Source organism: Papaver somniferum, unplaced genomic scaffold (genome assembly GCF_003573695.1).
Source record: "Papaver somniferum cultivar HN1 unplaced genomic scaffold, ASM357369v1 unplaced-scaffold_135, whole genome shotgun sequence".
NCBI lineage: Eukaryota > Viridiplantae > Streptophyta > Magnoliopsida > Ranunculales > Papaveraceae > Papaver > Papaver somniferum.
The window spans coordinates 10,983,126-11,002,643 of NW_020622713.1; the positions used below are offsets into that span (position 1 = coordinate 10,983,126).

Sequence of the window (19,518 nt, forward strand, 5' to 3'; positions counted from 1 at the left end):
CATCAAAAACAAACCAACTACACATATAGACATGAGAAAAAGTCTGATACATTCTCCTAGTAGTAGTAGAAACAACAACATCAAGGCTAGTGAAGAGAATCATCCAAATCTATGTTCAGTCTGTGATGTAGGAAGCCATGAATCAAAGGTCTTTCCTTGGATGTATTCTAGGTGTAAACATATACCTTGTAATGGCATAAGGCAATTACTTAGGTCAAATACAACTGAAACAGAAGGTGAAATGTTCTTCAAGTGCTCAAATCCTACTTGCACATACTTTGAATGGTTTGGTTTATCCATTGATGTAGTCGGATGTTCTGATATCAAGCTGTCATTTAAGATTTGTTGTTGTGCTTGTGAAGAAGCTAGTCACTCCTACAACAAATGTCCACTAAAGAATCTATAATGCTTCAAAGTTCACTGCAAATCAGAAATGAAACTGAAGTATAAGAATAATCACAACTACAACATAGCTTATCTTACCTGCTCATATCGTGAAGCTTTCAGATGGGTTTTTGATGACATAGGCATTGCTGCAAGGGAAAGTGTAATGCATTCAAGTATTCATGTCAAAGAAATATGTAAGGAAGTTAACAAAAAGCTTACAATGTAATGTGCAATACTTTAAACTAATAAACTTGATTAATATTAAAAGGTACTTCAAATCCATATTGTTTTGTCATCCATAAACAAGTTCAGACCTAAAAGAACTTGAAACAAAAGACAAACACTGCAAGAAAGGATCACATATCCAACAAAAAAGAAAAACATACACACACATTACTTCTTCTTTGCATTATTTCCCTGATTTCCCTTAGCCTATGTAATAGTAGCAATATTCTGAGCCACATATCCAATAACAACAAAAGCTTGACTGAAACTTTGTGTGTTACTAGGTCCTGCAGATGCAGATCTTTGAGTGTTTGGTACTGGAGGTGGTTTTCCATGAGAGGATGTTCTTGCAGAAGACTCACCAACATATGATTCTTTTCCTTGCTTCTTTGCTTTGCCCCTTGCAGTGCTAGTTTCATCTCCATCTGTGTTTGTGAAAGTGAAGTTTGTAGCATCACACTCAGTTCTTGGCTTATATCAAGTTTGATTCTTACCAACATCACCACCTTTACAATTTCTCTTGTTGTGAACTTATATAGATCCACACTGAGTAAACTTCCTTTTCTTCTTCTTAGTTTGAGGTTCATCATAATTTCTTCTCCTCTTTCAATGAGGTCTGCCAGACTCTCTTTGGATGGGAGGTTTTAGTATCTTGTTTTCCATTGGTGGTTACAACAAGAAACAAAGAAAAGAAAAGTTCATATAAAAAAGAAGAGATGAGATGAAATGGGAAGTGATGAAACCCTAAAGTGCTTTTAAATAGAAAATAAAGTTAAAGTTTAAAGTAAATGCACAACAATCCATAAAGTTTAGAATAATACCTCTGGATAGTCAGAAATGTCTTCCAATGGAAAAACTTTTGGAGCATATCTGGTCCTATAATAATCCACTGAATAGTAAGGAGAGCAATACCTGACAAAAGAAATTTAAATAATATTGTTAGAATCTTCCCTTTAATGTTTGCTGGTACATTAATGCACAAATAAAAGAGAAATAAAAAATGTAAATGCCACAATAAATGCTAAGATCAAGACATAATACATACTCATCCCAATTTGGTGAGATTGTCTTCAATGCAAACACATCATGTTGACAGGGGAATCCCCTAAACTTCCATTGCAAACAAGTGCACTTCTTCTCTATAAAATTCACTGCTGACCTGTTGGTGACTAAATAAACCTTCCCAACCACACTACCTTGAACATGAAATTTTTCACTAATGTCAAGCTTTTTTTTGATAAGGTCCTTAGCTTTAGGAACCAAATCTCCAAATTTCCAATTTGTACATTGTTCCCTTCTCTTTGTAAACATTTTCATCACCAACTCACCATACAACATGCCAAGAATAACTATAGGTTTATCTCTCATTTCACTAGTCATTGAATTAAAAGATTCAGAAAAATTGTTAGTGAGATGCTCACAACAACTAATGGGATCAAAAAAAGGCCTAGCCCAATTACGGTGACCTTGTTTCATAAGATACTCAGCAGCTTTAGCATTTTCTTGGTACATAGCAGTCATGTGTTCCTACATTACCCATTTGTACATTATTATGTATTTACATTACTACTCTAGAAATATAATACAAGCAAATTTAAAAGAAACAAACCTCAAAATGCTTTATCTTGTAGGATTTTGGCAGCATTCCACATTGAGCTATGCAATGTGGGGGACTTATAAGTTTTCTTGAAATTCTTGTAATTGTGCCCGCAACATAACTCAGACACAGACAAAATGTAAAATTAATCACTGTAAATAAAGAAGTTATTATACAACAACAAATTTAAAAGTAAGCTAATTACCTCCAACAATATCTATGGAGAAAAAAACTTACGACGATTGAGCTTCGCCTTCTCCTTTTTGCTTTTCATCTTCATGTTTATAGAAATAGAGATCTAAAAACCTTAATTACCAGTACGAAGAACAAATCTTCGATTTCATTCACTCATACTCTTGTTCTTCAGACTCAGAGAGACAGATAGAGAGGCGGAGAAAAATGAGTGGGAATGAAGAAACTAAACCCTAACTCGTGTTTCATTCTCAATCTTATCTACTAAACACGTGTTAGCTACTGACACACTTAGTATTTTGGACGTCGATTAATATCACGCGTGGACGGTATATATATTAGATCTTCAGCCGTCAATTGACCTGAGCTGACACATGGACGGTAGAAGATTAACATTTATATACCTTAGGCCAATGGGTATATTAATCATTACGCCCACCAATTTTTCTTCTCGTGTGATGAGATATTGACAAAGTAAAACGGGTTTTACCAAAGTGGTAGGGGCCACACGAAAAACGTGACGGCATGGGCATTTTCTTAATTTTCAGAAAAACATGGGCATTTTCTTAATCTTCCTATATTATATTTTATTTTTCATCTTTATCTTATAAAATATTTTATATTAAAAAAAATACTAGTGAGTCCCAGAAAATCAAATTTGTTTATTTTGCCCTGCTTATCATAGTGAAGAAACTCGTTTGACCATCACGTGGCTCAACAAAATTTGAAATTTGAACATTACCATAGAAATTGCGAGAGAGGGTTGGAGAGGAAGGAGAAACCACCGCTCGCTCCGTCACCCCTGTAAAAAAAAACAAAAACAAAAATTACACGTGAAATCCGAAGCTGATTTGGAAAGAAAAAAAAAGCAAGTCTCAGTTGGGACGAGTCAGACCCGAATCAGATAAATTAATTTTTAGGGTAAATATAAAGACCAAAAAACAAAGACTTGGTTTTTTCGGAGCAACCAAAGTTACCAAACAAAATCAGTGAGCAGAAACTCTCGTCCCTCTCTCCCACCATCGTCGCAAATCTCATCCTCATTTGAAGGCACGCAGGAAGGCAGCCAGACCAGTAAGAAGATCGATCCTGACTTATGAATAATATTTATTTGATAGGGTTTGTTTCTTTTGTTCGGAATTTACCATTTGATTTCATCATTTATTTATTCTTGAAGCAATTTGATTTCATCATAGTCGAGGTTCATTTTAGTTTCTCAGGGGTGGATTGGTTTCAGCTTTTCTTATTTGTTTGGTGAATTAGGTCTTTGTTTGAAAAATTAGGGATATTTCAATTTTCCTATTTGTTTTTAAAAATTAGGGCTTTTTACAATTTTTCCTAATTGTTTTTTTTTTTTTTTTAAATTAGGGCTTTTCTATAACATCATAATAGTTGCTTGTAATTTATGGCTGGTGATCTTCTATTAATGTTGATTGCTGTTATTACTTGTTGTTAGGGAAGTAGAAAGATCAGATGGCACTAAAAATGCTATCCCAGAGGTTTTTTTCCAAGGGCACCGGAGGAGTTGTTACCAATACTGGAGGACGAACTGAGACCAGCAAAAATGCAACAATGTTATTTCATTATTGGATTTTGATTTGGATTTTGATTTGTTCATCTTTTAACAACTAGTCAAAACAGACCTTCTTACTTGTAGTGTTCAAAAATCTATCAGATTACGGATGAAAAATTGCGAAGTCTTTGTGAACGCGTTGAGCAGGCTACTGCGGAAGCAAAGCAATTCTGCGAAGAATGCGATGCTATCTTTGTAAGCCCCTTCCTTCCATCCCTATCTTTATTTCCTTTTGCTCTTTCTACTCCGTGTATGCCTATTAAAGGATTGATCAGCTAATTTACCCATGTGCAATGCTACAAGAATTATTGATGTCACTTTAAATTGCACTACTCTGCACTGATTATTATTATTATTATTATGTTTCTTTTGCATGCCCTAAAAACGGCATTCCCCTGGGATCGAGTCATATGGGCATCGGTCCTTTTCGGCGTTGGTGTCAACGCAGTTCAGCAGTTTCAAGAAATCGTGAAAAGGAGAAATGCCATCGAAGATAACAAGAACCAGTTGTCAGCTCTTCGTAATGCCATCAAAGATAAACAATCCCCTCGTCTCAAGTGTTACGAGCGCCAGCTTTATCAGCATAAGATATGAGTGCTAAGTTATCTCTTCGTACTTTTGTACCTGGAGAATATTTAATTTCTCAGGCATGAGCTTACTTTAAGTTATGTCAGTTTACTATTATTAGCTAGGTGAAGTATTCACCGGAACCTCTGACTGTATAAGTTTCCTGATATGAGCGCCAGCTTTGTCAGTTTACTATCAGTTTACCATACTTTCACTTATTAATATTTCTAGGCCCAGACCTTTAGATTCCAGGGCTTGGTAATAAAGTTTAGGGTTTGGGGGAAATTCATAATACCAAAAATGTTTGTTACTATATATACCTAATGAAATAGGCTATAGGTATCATTTCCAGATTCATTTTCGCTTTCACTTTCTCTCACTTCTCTCTCTTCTCTGCTCCAAAGAAAATTAGGGTTCTTTCATATACAAACCGAAGAAAACAATTGCAGAGAGCAAGAAAACGATTCTCGCTCCATCGATCTTCACTGATGACGTTTACGTATTACAGAAGAACGAAAGCAATCATTCATGTTTGGTTTTAGATTGAATCTCAGATCAGAGCTTCAACGATTCTTTTAGGGTTTTCTTTCTTCCATATCACTTACTATCGAATCTCTTTATTTTTCAGTTGATTCGAAGATATCTCACGTATTGATTGAATTATTCTAGTTTTCATTCGATTTGATTCAAACAGGTTTAACATCTGATCCTCAATCTACAAGTTCGAATCAATCAATTGACTCTAATTTGTTGTTTTGAAGTTATTCCAGGTAAGGTTTTCGATTTGATTCAATAGGTTTTCCTCATTTAGTAGTTTTATTTTCTTAGTTTGATTAGGTTCTGATTTTTTTTCGTTGACTTTATTCAGATCGGAGAAGAACATGATTTTTATTGAATCAACAGATTTTGAATCTAGATATGTTTAGGTTGTTGTTCTTTCTGTTGATGTTGTTGTTTAAGTTCGATTTGTTGATAATACTAGTTACTAGTTGAATTCAATCAGCTAAGAAGATATTCTCCATTCAATAAAAATAAAGATCTTTCATAATTCTAGTGGAGAAAGTTGTGGACTCTTGTTGGTGTTTTCATTTTGCTTATCTTGACTACACATGTTGAGTTTGATTAACGAATCTATGGTGGTGGAGATGCAGGTTTTGGAGGAGTATGAAGAGGCTGTGGTGGTTGAGGTGGTGGTATTGGAGCAGGTTTGAAGGAGGATTTTGAAGTCAGTGGTGGTGTTTTAATTGATAAATTGAAGGAGATGGTGAGATGATAGAGGATGAACTATCTTAAGTTTCTACTGTTGGTGCTAGTGGTCACAGGTAATTAGCTGATTTCACAAGGTTATATTCTTTTTTAAATGTTTATAATTTTGTTGTGATCAAGGTTCACTTTTTCTGATAAATTTACTAAGTTAGCATCCCATATGAATGATGGGTTTTTACTATTGAATTATGTATCGAGATAGTCCTCGTAGCTGGGACATTGATTATTCGTGATAAACTTACTGCTTTTTCTCATATAGATATTTTTATGACGCCTGAATACCAATAGCACTTCTCTGATTATCAACTAGGCCTTCTTGATTACTTACGACTAGCTACTTCTTTTCTTGAAAGGTAGTATATGGATATAGGTCTGGAATGGTTTCACTTGACTCATACATTTGTTTAACTACGCATTAGATCTGTTTAACTGCACATTACACATGCCATATGCATGACAATTTGCACATTTAACTAGCATTGACAGAATATGGATGTGTAACTAGTAGTTACACATGCTAATTAAATGTGTAACTTCTAGTTACACAAGCTAAATGAATGTGTAACTACCAGTTACACATACAAATTAAATGAGTAACTTATAGTTACACATACTAATTTGATGGGATATGCATATGCAACCTAATATAAAACTTATATCTGTTATAGTGGTTATATTTATGAAATTGAGGAAAGAACATCAATTCCTAGTAGTAGGGAGTAGCAGTGGAGCTAGTGATTGGAAATGATGAGATTGAATGTGGAATTGTTAGTAATGATTATGTAAGTTTGCGAGATAATTTGAATGATGGGGCTTTGGATGTTGGGTTGCTGGGAAACAACATTTAGATGAGGTTTGTGCTGCTAAAATATTGTTTGCTTGTATTATAATTTTCGGGATTTTTGGAATATAATACTTTTGAGTTTTCGTTCAGTTTTGAAAAGATGATAATTACATTGCATGCTGGGGTAGAGTATGTCGGAGTTCCTGTAAAGAACTGGGTGCTTATTACTGGAGGCCAATCAGGTATATCTGGATCTTAATGCATAGTCATGCCATGTATCATTATGCGGAGCAGGTCTGTGATTTCTTATATACATTAACATACATTATACGTTTATTATACAGTTCATGATTTGATCATATTTGTATAGTGTTATAACTTGGCAAGATAAATGGACTTGTAGATACTAGTTACATATGCTAATTAGATGTGTAACTTTTAGGTACACATGCTAATTAAATGTGTAGCTACTAGTTACACATGCTAATTAGATGTGTAACTTATAGATACACATGCCAATAGAATTGAATAGGATATAGGGAAATTATTTTCTTGTACAATGATAGAGGAATTTCTCTGGAAATGATTCCCACTTCAGATTATTAGTAGGTTTAATCTAATATTTGTGTTGCTTAAACTAGAACATTATACTGTGATATCGTGTTTATTAGCTAAGAATCTGATAGATTTTGTGGTGTGTGCCTGCTGTTTGATATAGATTATTAAGCATTTATTTTTGTGAATAATATATTGAATTCCTATCTTTGCTTAATTATTTGAGTCCTTCAATTCCAGGATTCTTATTTGCCTTTGTAACTTTTCCGCTTAGAAATATATGAGTGGGTGTAACAGAAGTTAAGGATGTAAATGTTCATGAATCATGAAATCCTTGGAAGCTTGGTTTGAGGATATCTACTTTTCCAAATTGCAAAGTGATTGTAGGGGCTGCTGTAGTTATTTCATTTCGATTTATATAGATAACATAATATACGTGCCAAGTATACAAGCCATAATACCTATGTGTAACTGCGGATTACACATGTCATATGCATGTGTAACTGCTTATTACACATGTCTGTGACATATATAACTGCGAATTACACGTGATATATGCACGTGTAACTGCCGATTACATGTAGAACAATTTTCTTGTGTATGAACTTTTCTAGATTTTTTTAGTTGTTTTTACTTCTTTTAACAGTTGTGGCATTCAAAATGTTCTTTTAGATTTATTTCATTACAATATTCAATTGAGGAAAGTAACTAAATTTCTGATGAAGGGTATGACAACTCGCTTGGGTGAGAGGGGAATTGCACTAGATGTGACTGATGCTGCATTGGACATTGTACTAAATGAAAGCTACGGTCCGGTATGTGATCTACTCATCATTGTGCTCTTTTGTCCTGAGTAAAGAAATAACTTAGGATTATAAAGCTTTCTACGAGGTTATTCTTATGTTCCTGCTGTTGCTTACAGAAGTTGCAAAATCTTCTTTGTCGATTTTACAAGTATATGGCGCTAGGCTAATTAGGAGGTGACTAGAGAAGAAGGTGGTGACAGAGTTGTCAAAGATGCTTCTAAGAGAGGATATCGATGAGAACTCTACCGTGTATATTGATGCAAGTCTAGGTGAAGCTGAAATTACTTATCGAGTGGAAAAAAATGGTGGATTGGTGAATGCCAACATTAAAATTACGCTTGATACTACTGCAAGGTTAGTCCAGCATGCATGAGTCTATATTTTGTTTTCTATTCTTCGTTTTCCCAGAAATGTTGAACCTTTAACTCATAGCTTTACTGCAGGAATCAGTGGTTTGAACATTATACACTTGGTAATCATGCTTATGTTCTTGCTTTTATTGGTTCGTGTGAAGAATTCCAATATGGATGTGTAACTCCTAGTTACACAGTTGCATGGGTAAGTGCTAGTTTCACTACTCAGATGTATGTGAAATTAAATATATATTGTTTTATTTAATCTTATAAAAACTAATTGCTTGTCGTTATATTTTAGGTCTCGCTGGAACTGGAGTTGACGCTGAACATACAAGTCAGACGCATGTGTAACTCTTAATTACACTAGATAAATGCATATCTAATTCTCAGTTACACTAGACAGATGTGTGTGTAACTTCTAGTTACACGTGCTAAAAATTATTATAAATGAATACTAAAGTAATACATGTACTTTTTTATGCGTTCTTTTTGATGTCTATTTTTTGATATGTAACTTTGCATTATATATGTCATAAGGATGTGTAACTTCTGGATACACATGGCATATGCATGTGTAACTTATGTTTACACATTCACACTATAATTGAATAATTTTGGGCCTATATTTAATAATTTCGGGCTTAAATTTAAATTTTATTTAATTTGGGGATTGACAATATGTAAAAGGAAATGAATGTCTTTTAATAACTCGGGGCTTAGATTTAAACTTCTTTTAATTAAGGGCCTCATATTATGGGTTATCCATGGATTGGATCTTAGCCTAATTTTCCCTTGTATATCTATTAGAATCCTTAAATATTCCAACTTAACTAGTGTTTTTCTAAGAGTTGTGATGAAATCCTGTTGATGTGATGAGCAATGAAGAATACTGATCTGCTTTTATTAGGATAGAGGTAAGTTTTCGACCCTTTTATGACTTTTATTTGCTCTGTCTTGTATGATTAGATCATATGTATTGCTGTTCGAGGCATGTGTAGAGCAGTATGAAGTTACCAACTCCGTTTTATGCCATGATAAAAGCAGCAAAGACTTTTCTAGTCTTGTTCTCTGAGAACTCTTCACTTTTTAAATTTAAGTAGTTTAAGAGACCACTATTTCTTATACAAATGTACCCAGTAGTCTGAGAGTGCCCGAGAAAGGGGCATCTTCTTTGTATTGAGCTTTCAAATTAAGTGTCCGATCACTTCCATCCTTCAAACAAGAATGATGTGCTTTAAACAAGAATGTTATGGTTATATTAAATCTTTCCGCAGCGATTTGTGATTTCGTTTCCAAGGTAGAATCTACTACACCAGCTGCAAAAGATACAACAACCAACCTAAGTTAAGTGGAAGTGACAAATCGAGGTACCTACATGCTACTATTGGGGTTTTGTTCCGTGTACAAAACTATATGGCTGAAAATAGACTTTTGGTAAACAGAAACTGTGGCTAAAGGGCAGTTTTTGGTTTGGAATGTTTACAAGTTTACTTGTACTAGGATAGGAAACTTGTATGATGTTTGGGGGAGCGTTTGATGTTATTTTTCAATGATGTTATAGTAATAGTAAATAGGGATTCGAACTCTAAGACTTGTGAAGATCAGAGTTTTTAGATTTAATAAAATTATGTACAAAAATATTAACAATGGGCGAGAGGTACTAGGACTAAGGATTTGGCCAAGTTCACAATACAAGGTTCATTCATATATTCTTTAACAATTAAAACTCAATAAAATTAACACGGGCTCTGATTTTGCCAAAGTAGATTCTCAAAAAATTGATTGTAAATCATAAGCATGATGTATCAAAACACCTAAGCTAAGCATAGGTCATCAAATTAAATAACAACCAATTAATTCAAATCATATTTCAATTTTAAATTGATGCAAAAGTCATAAAAAAAAAATAAAAAAATTTACCCATGTATGAAGTTCAACCTCCTCCGTCGTCCCAGTGTTAGATTTTAGCTCATCATGATGAAAACACACTTAAAATAATAAATCATGGCTCAAAAGGTGTTTTTATTGAAGAAATTATATGATTCAGGGAATCTGCAACGATGTTATGGCGTTACATAGTTCACTGTTACAGAAGGTGTGGCTAACTGAAGATATGCGTGGCTATTGGGCTGTTACAGAAATGTAGAATATAAGACCCTGGATGCGACTGTTCTTTGCAGCTTAATGTTCTTCAGGTTAGGGTTCTTGACAGCGACACTTCTGCTATGTCGTCTGCAACTCTTCTTCTTCCTCTTCTCTGTTGCTACTGCAGAATCGCTCTGCAGCGATTTCTGTTGCTCTAGACCTACCCCTAACTCTCTATTGCACTTCCTGGGTCTCTAACAGACTTATATACACTCGAAAATCCCAAAATCCCGAGTTAATCTCTTTTTTCTTCACCCAAAAGTCTCGGCTTTTCCTTTCTTTTTCTGTTTTGTTTACGCGTTAAAATAGAGTCCGTGTCTTTCAAAACTCCTTACTGTTGTACGCATATTTAGATTTATTTAAACTCCTTCCAAATATATCTTCAAGTCGATAGGGGAAAATGTCTTCCCTTCATCACGTAACTGCCAGGAATAGGAAAACCCGATAATATTCCACCTCCATTGTGTACCCGAGATAAACAAGGAAACCACGGCCTTTTCAGAACAAACCCTATCACCAACCCTGGTTTGTCGTACAGGATTAATACCAAATCAAATCCCAATGGAATCTCCGAGAAAATTCTTCCAACTCTTGTCCAAAAATACGGCCAATGATTCCCGTGATATCCTTTCTCTCTGTTTCACTTCAACCCGATTATTCAGCCCATTATAATCGATCCAAATGCATGTATCAACCTTGTTTAGTCAACTAGTGTTAATTCCAACACAAATATGACATTAAATCTCCCTAGAACAGCTCCAAGTTCGAATCCAAAATCTGCTGTGAACTTTTCCCGCCAAAACTCAAAGTTCAAATGAAGAGGATGGCTTCCCCCTATCCAACAGTAGAGTCCCTTTAGCAACTGGGGAAGAAACGGTATTTTTGGGTTGCAAATAGCCACCGGGTGACCCTTATCAATTAGGTATCCCTTATCCAAACTGAGAGTCCGAATAGTAGGTGTCCTCCGGGTGCCTTTATTAACTTTTCGAGCCGATTTCTCAAAAAATATTTATTGCCCAAAAATACCTACAAACACATAAAGCACCGTAATAAATACAAAATTGAACGCTAACAATACACATAATTGAGATGAAAATAGACGCATAAATGCGTCTATCAGTGTTTTCCAAGTTTAGGGTTCCCTAATTAAGGTGTTAGGCTATTCTTAGAAGTTCTTTGAGATTTGGGGAGTAGGAATTTATCTACTATATAAGAGGGCTTATATGGTCAGCAGGAATTTATTCTATTGATTATTCTCTTGTAGAATCCTCTTGTCAATCCTCCTGAAAGATGTGAGGGTCAAAATAGTTTCGTCCTACAATGGTTGGTGTTGGGGTAAAATCTATCACTACAAGAAAGTTAACATATTGCAGCACCCAATGATTATGGCATAAACACCTATTAGTGTCACGATAACCTATGTAGCAAGAAGTTTATTGCTTCACCCAATTTTTATTGCTGCAACAAGATATTATACTTTTTTGCCACTCTTTTCATATTGTGCCACAGTTGTACGGCAAAAGTTTCATTTTGCAACACTAAATTATAGCTTTTAGCTGCAGCTGAAAAGTACTGTGACTAGAAATTTGCTTTTGCAACACCTATATTTAAGGTGTGGCAATATATGGTATAGCAATAGGTAGATTTTCTTGTAGTGTATGTGAGAAGAGTCACTTGTAGAAAGAATGGGTATGGGAGAAATCTAGGGTTTCTAGGGTTCACACGGGAGAAGCTAGAACTCATGATTTTATTCATGTTCTTGTCTAAAATCGAAGCAACCATAGCGCTGGAGGTTTATGGAAGAAAAAGAACAAAGGAAGAGGTAAACTCTTCGTAATATGTCATGTTGTTTCTAAGGTTAACCGCTAGTGGGTTACATAATTAGTTAATTATATAAATTATCGATGTAATAACTTGTTATGATAATGAAAGATTCTCAGGGTGGTTTGTGCCGTGTGCGATTTTCTATTGTTGCATTGATTATATATTTGTTCTAGTATTATCCGGTTATGCTAATCTAAAGATGTGAGAGACGGATTCTGGTAATGAGCTTTATCATTGTAACACCTGTTATACATTCTTATCAATGACATTAGCAAATCGTCAGATGATGTAACAGAGTTTACTGTGAATCCTATAATTGACATTGATAAAGAGGATAACGCATCTTATTTTCTTTCTCCTACGTTATTTAATCAGTTTTTCAAAAGCACTAAAATTGCGTGCATTCCCCCCTCCTTGCAGGCTTAATTTTTCAAGATCCCTAAAAGCATGTCTGGATAAAGTGCTGGTTAATTTTAAGCTTGTACATTCTTGGTTCAACTTATTTTACTATCCATCTGTACTCTTAATTTATATACCCCTAAATGTACTTGTGAGAAGAAGTATGGTGTCAGAAAAAGGCTACAGATTGTTGCGATAAACCAAGAACTATCCACCTGGAGGGAACCAAATGGATGCATCAGCATTTACAAATAGCCACGATACAAACATCAAGCTAAAAGGAATCAGGACTCGGCTAACCTCCAAGCTTGAAAAAGGGAGCTGAATTGTGGTCATTATACCACGGATGTACGAGTCTTATCTTTCAATGGAATCTCCTCCGGTAATGAAGCTACGTTCACTGACTGAAACTTAAACATCGGCACACTCCTCCGATAATATGTCTCAATTATATATATTGTTAGTATTCGATTTTATACTTATTGTGTTATTTTATGTCTTTTTAGGAAATTTTAGAGAAATAAGCTCTTGCGGCGAAATGGGCTCGAAAAGTAGTATTTTACACCCCGGAGAAAATTATTAAGGGCACCCCAGAAATGCACCGGAAGCGTCCCAGAAATATCCCGGAGGAACCCAGAAAAATTACTATTTCCACCCCAAAAAGCTATTCGCACCCCAGCTCTGGTTAAGGGGCACCTTCTTCTCAAATTTGAAAATTCATTTTGGCGGGAAAAAAAGTTCTTCACTGGCAGATTTTTGATCGAGAAAATGAACGTGTTAGAGGGAGATTCAATCGCTTAAACTTGGTAGGAAGTTGTGATTTAGCCTAGGGAACACATTGTGGGTGATTGTTTTGATCGATTTTGGCTGGAACACTCGTTTCAATTCACGAGCTCAAAACAGAGCAACATGAACTGAACACGGGTTCGATTGGACTTTTGATGTGCATGGTGTGATATGGAGGAGTAATACGAACTCTGAGGCGTGTATAAGCTTAATTAGAGCGTGCTGGACCAAAGTTAACGTGTGATGGAGTTAAAAATGGAAATTATTGTTATTTTTGGCAGCGAGCAATAACGGGATGAATGGGAGATTATACGGATTTATGATCGAATATTGGGGCTCCAAAAGACTACATATACTAGTCTAAGTGGTCAAGATAGCGGTAGAGTCTTTGGAAGAGTTCGGGAGTCGAGGAAATTAAAAGAAGAAACACGCAGAGAAGAAAGCTTGTTGCTGGTGCGGAACCAAGAACGTGAAGAACGGACTCGCTAGAGCCGTCGTTCATCAATAGTATATGCGACACTTAAGTGAGGGTCGCATTCAACCGACAAACAACACTTCGCTTATATCGTTTATATGAGTTGCAAACCCGGTTTTTATTATAAGTCTCTTCATTGTAAATACAATTTGATCTTAATAAAATATTTTGAGAGGTATTTCACCATGATGAGTTAAACCCATTCCATGGGGCAATGGAGGAAGCTATTCCGCCAATGAAAAATGGTAATTTTTATTTTAATTATTTATGAAATTTAATATTTAATTATTTGCCTTGAATAAAAAAAGTTTTTCCAAGGATTTTTATTAAGTAATTGTTATTTTAATTGATGGTATATGCTTAACTTAGAGTTCTTGATATTCCATGCTTTCAACTTACAATTATTCTTTTATAAAATCAATTTTTGCAATAATTAAAATTACTTAAAAGGAAAAATTTGCATAATAATAATAAAAATATCATTTTAAATTGGTAGAAAAGTGGAATCCTTAGCCCCAGTTTCTCCAAAAATATTTCACATCACTTTGCTATTTTTACTTCATTTCTAAAATTTATTTAACCCAAAAAAAATAAAAAATTATTCCCTTCACAAGTTCGAAAAGAACCCAGTTTTTACCACTATTTACTACATCATTTGAAAATACATCATCCTCCACCCTCAATACCTACAGATATTATCAATGTGGAGGTTGTTTTAGTCGATTCTAGAGCTATTTTGGATACTATTAAGAGTTTCAACAAAGGAACCTCTTGTGGGATGGATGGATTATGTGTACAACATTTTCTTGATGCTATGAGTTGTGCTGATTTAGCGATAGCTAATGAGTTGCTCCCTTCCATAACTTGAGTAGTCAATATTTGTCTTGCAGGTACTTGTCCGCCTGTTCTTGGAGAATTTATTGCCAGCGCACCACTCACTCCGCTTGTGAAACAAAGGGGTGGCCTCAGACCCATATCTGTTAGCATAGTTTGGAGAAGACTTGTGTCTAAGTTGGTTACTTCTTCAGTGGGCAATGTACAAGCTATTCCCTGCAGCAGTGAGAGCATTCTTCATGCTATGAACAAGCTTATGGACTTGAAAGATACCTTAAATGACACTTCATTGCTTATGCTTGATTTTTCCACTGGTTTTAATATAGTTGATTGAACAACACTCATCAAAGAAGTCAGGATGCAATGACCGGCCATCTCAAGGTGGGTGGAATTTTTTTATGCAAGCTAGCTCAATTATACTACAACAACTTCATTTTGTCTTCAGCTCAAAGGGTACAACAAGGTGACCCACTTGGTCCCCTGTTGTTTGCTTTAACTGTGCACCCTCTTGTGAATAAAGTGGCACCCAATGTAAGTTGGATTTACAAGTTTGGTATTTGGATGATGGAACATTAGTTGGTGATACATTGGAAGTTTCCAAATCTTTGTATATAATACACTGAAGGCATTAGTAGGGGGTACATCTTAATATCAGTAAAAAAGAGTTATTCTGGCCTACAAAAGATCCCAAAATTCTTGTGCAGAGCCTTTTTCCTTTTTAACATAAGAAAACCTGCAGTTAGGGTTAAACTTCACGGTGTCCCTTTAGTTTGGATTTGCAGTTTTGTAGCGACATGGTCTTAAGCATAGTCAACAAAACCATCCAGTTGATGGCAGCTATAAAAAAAGGTTGGGCCCACATAGTGAATTGTTGTTATGCAATTGTGCAGGTGTTTCCTGACTGTATTTTACCATGCACGCTACCAATCCTTCAGCCCCGCAACAAGACACGGTTATTTTTGATGATCATTTTTTTTATATCTCTGAGGAAAATAATCGTGGGGTATGGTGCAGGTTTTAGTCCGCTCCAGCAGCGCAACCTTATATATTTGGCTTCACAGAGTCAAACTCGTTCTATGTCCAGCTAGTTATCCTAAATGGATGTGAGGGTAAAATACCCCATTGCCACGTGGAAGCATCACATGAGATGATCTCATGATTAGAAGGTGAACGGATTACATGGAATTATGTCCTAAAGGGATATGTGCAAATGAATCGATATATATACTACATAGCCACATGTGTGACGCATGTATGGAGTAGTCAGATCACTCATACGGTCAAGTCTAAAAAGATAGCTAAACATTTAATGAAGGATCAGAGGAGCTGTGACAAAGATGTGACAAGAGTACATAATGTCAGATACTCGGACGAAGGGCGATTAGTGTTATCCTAAGAAGGTGTAGTGCGATATCTCAAAAGAATGAGCAACATGATGTATGAACAAGACGAGATAACTCGGAGAGAAGACTCGAACGATACACATCTAAGGAAGACTACAGAAGACCGGCCCGAGTAAATATGAGATGTACGACGTCACCATTCGAGCTACACCGGGTAGCACCCCCACAAGTCCAGTATGTCTATAAGTACTAGTCCATATAGAAGAAAATGAATATGTAGTTTTAGATGGTATTTGTATAGATAATTCTAGAGAGAGATTTTAGAAAATAGCAAAAAGATAAATCTAAGTTATATTTGTAATCCACCTAAGGGTAAGGCCTTAATAATAAAGATATAGTTTTTTTCGTCGTGGATGTAGGAAAATATAGTTGAACCACGTTATATGGTTGTATTCTTCTTTACTTTTAAGTCTTGTTCATCTTACTTTAGCTTGAATCTTGAATGTATAGTTTTATAATCGTTTGATCCATTTTGGTGTAGTCATCAGAAAAGATGCAACTACATTTTGACTCTAAAAACATGGAGGTATGAAGATTTTATCTACCTCCCTTAACAAGTTTTCAAAGTTTTTTTCAAAATTTCTTAAAAATAAGTTGTTTCTTACTTTTCTTTGTAGATCTCCTTAATAGTAATGAGTCGATCTCGGATTGTAGAAAGATCTACATAACAGCAGGGTCCAACAAACTCTCAAAATGCACCAGATCTAAAATTTTAGCCTTCTTTTGATTAGAATATATTTTTTCTTTAGTCTATTCCTAAAGAGGCTCAAGAGAGAATATGGTTTGAACATCAGAGAAACTTAAAACTTCTTGTAAAAGTTCAAAAAACCTCCCCCATGAACGAGATGGGAAAAATATACTAGAAAGTAAGCTTCGTGGAAAGAAATATGCTACGATAGTTGAAAAAAATTCAAAGAAAGACTAGTTTGAAGTGTTTTTTTATCCTTTAAAACTCCGTGTAACCGAAAATCTTCTTCTTAGAAATTCAAATTTAGGCAAGGAAAAGAGGTTAGAGAGTACATAATCACTCATCAAACTTTAGTTTGTCAAAAATCAAAAATTCAAGGCATTGAGAAACATTTCCGAAAATGGAATAATGTGCTCAATCCTCATAAATTGGTTTTTACCATTTAAGGTATGACGTGAAGGGGAAGGCAGTTTACTCGAACAAAAGGAAATCAAAACACCCTTTTCCTGTCACCAAAACTTTATTCAATTGGGAAATATTTTGAAGTCATCACAACTTCACAAAATGTACCAGTTAAGTCTTTCGGAACCATATGCATAATCTGAACTATGACTTAGTAATTGCACATGACCTGCAAAACTAGAGTCTCACTTTTCTGAAAGAAAAGCTAAATTAAGCATTATTGCATATTTCGTAGGTGAGGCCATGGTGACGATACGATCTACTCGTACGATTCAAGGAGACACTGGAGGCACGTCACATGAAGGACTTGACGCGATAGAGATAGGCGAATCTCGGTTCAATGGAGTGCTCCCAGGCGAGGGGCAACCCAATAACCAATATCGGGAAGGGTTAACAGATAACTCGGATTCTGGGGGGAAATAAAATCCCTTTGAAGGACAATGTGATATCCACTTGATTCAGCCAGGAGGGTTGCCAAATCAAGTAACAAACACCGTAACTAAGAAGGATGATTCCTCTAGACTTGTTTCCCTTCTGGCCATTATGAAAACACAAAAAGTGCAAAAAGGGAAAATGAAAAAACTAGAACGAAGCAACAAAAGGTTGGAGAAGAAAAACAAGAGACTGAAACATATAACGAAAAGCAAGGTGATATTAGCTGGACCAAAGGAGGTCCCTGAGGAGGAGAATCCTTTGGAAATTTTTTAAAATGATGAGCATATCGACATACCTGATACCTTGAATGAGGAAATGAAAGGATAGATTCCCACGAGGAAGAAAAACAACCTAAGATCATGAAGACGATCATTCAGAAGGTCATCTGATATTAACCTAAGACACAAACGAGGTGATAAACCCAAGAAAGGCGAGGTAAGAATCAATCACGCGTCCAAAACCTCGCGAGAGAGATCGACCCGTACCAAACATACATCATATGAAGAACAATCAGACGAGGATTTAGGGAGATTAAGTTATCTACATGTAGAAGTATCTTTATCACCCGAAAAAGAAGAAAGACGAAAAGAAGAGGTATAAAAAGGCCAAAAACCAATAGGGGATCGATATCTATATCGTGGAAACAAACTAGGCGAGACGATCTAATGTTGAAACGACCCCATCTTAGGGGGCACCCCTTATCCAAACTGTGGTTGCCAAAATCACTTCCTCTGGGTGCCTTTGTCAACTTTTCAAGTTGATTTTTCCAAAAACATTTATTGACCAAAAATACCTACACACACATAAAACACCATAATTAGTACAAAAATGATCCCTGACAATATATAGAATCGAGATAATTTAGACACAAAAATGTGTCTATCAAATACCCCCAAACTTATTATTTTCTAGTCCTCGAGCAAAACTAAAATAAGAAATAAAATCCTAACACACTGTCGCAGGCACCGCGATTGCACTTAGCATGTGCAACAAGCCTTTGAACCCCTTGGTGGCCCTAGTGGACGAGTTATAGTCTCAGGAGGGTTTACAAGAGGTGTACCCACAAAACCTTTACTCAGACCCTAGCTATCTACGCAGAACCTTGGAAGGAATTAAATAATCTCCTTGGTTGGCATACTCTCATTGACTACAGGAGGATGTACCCTGATGCGAAATTCCAATTGATGTAAATGATTTTGCACCCACATACTAAAATTCATACAGAAGTGACAGAGTTCTACTCAGATAATCGCACTATGGATATAATTATCCAGAATCAACAAATCACATGAATAGATTAATAAGATGGATTAGAGAAAATATATATGGTTTTGATGTTGACTAAGGTGAACGATATTTCTCATATCTCTCTGATGGCCACTGTCAAAATGAACCTATCCTAATGGACTGAGATATTAGTCTGACTAATATCAACACAACTGGCATATACAAGGGAACCAGTGGTAGACTTTATTGAATTTAATCTGGTTGGTCTGATGGTCTGGTCTCAAAAAAAAATTTTATAAGAATTCTCTTATTTGTTTTATCTTTTTTTTTTCTTCATGTCAATCACTCTATTTCAACCTACCAGTGGTAACAACTTGATTTGTGTGCCCCACCTAATCACTTAGAGAAACATATTTTAAAAAGAAAACAAAATAAAAACAGAAGTGAAAAGACTTAACGAGATATGGCGAAACTACCATGTTATTTCTAACACCTGAGCTATGTGCTTTTATGAATAGACTATATATATATA

At 35.5% G+C, this 19,518-nt stretch overlaps 1 protein-coding gene across 4 annotated transcripts; it reads left to right on the forward strand.

Moving 5' to 3' along the window:
- Positions 1-3,383: 3,383 nt before the first annotated feature.
- LOC113333989 lies at positions 3,384-8,749 on the forward strand. Of its 4 annotated transcripts, XR_003352496.1 has the most exons (9): positions 3,384-3,475; positions 3,858-3,975; positions 4,077-5,311; positions 5,693-5,863; positions 6,742-6,833; positions 7,872-7,961; positions 8,069-8,306; positions 8,396-8,510; positions 8,607-8,749. XR_003352496.1 is itself a non-coding variant. In XM_026580340.1 (5 exons), exons 3-5 carry the CDS (start codon positions 8,164-8,166, stop codon positions 8,664-8,666), a joined length of 318 nt encoding a protein of 105 aa, XP_026436125.1. In that variant the 5' UTR covers positions 6,437-6,833; positions 7,872-7,961; positions 8,069-8,163; the 3' UTR covers positions 8,667-8,749. The 4 variants fall into 4 exon arrangements, 1 of the variants encoding a protein (XP_026436125.1); XR_003352497.1 differs by having other exon boundaries at positions 3,858-5,311; positions 8,385-8,510; XR_003352495.1 differs by having other exon boundaries at positions 3,858-5,311.
- The last annotated feature ends 10,769 nt before the right edge of the window (positions 8,750-19,518 follow it).

Coding starts and splice junctions, on each gene's coding strand:
- LOC113333989 (XM_026580340.1), top strand. CDS start 8,164: ATGCTTCTAAGAGAGGATATCGATGAGAACTCTACCGTGTATATTGAT. Junction 8,307..8,395: donor ACGCTTGATACTACTGCAAG/GTTAGTCCAGCA, acceptor GCTTTACTGCAG/GAATCAGTGGTTTGAACATT. Junction 8,511..8,606: donor CTAGTTACACAGTTGCATGG/GTAAGTGCTAGT, acceptor GTTATATTTTAG/GTCTCGCTGGAACTGGAGTT.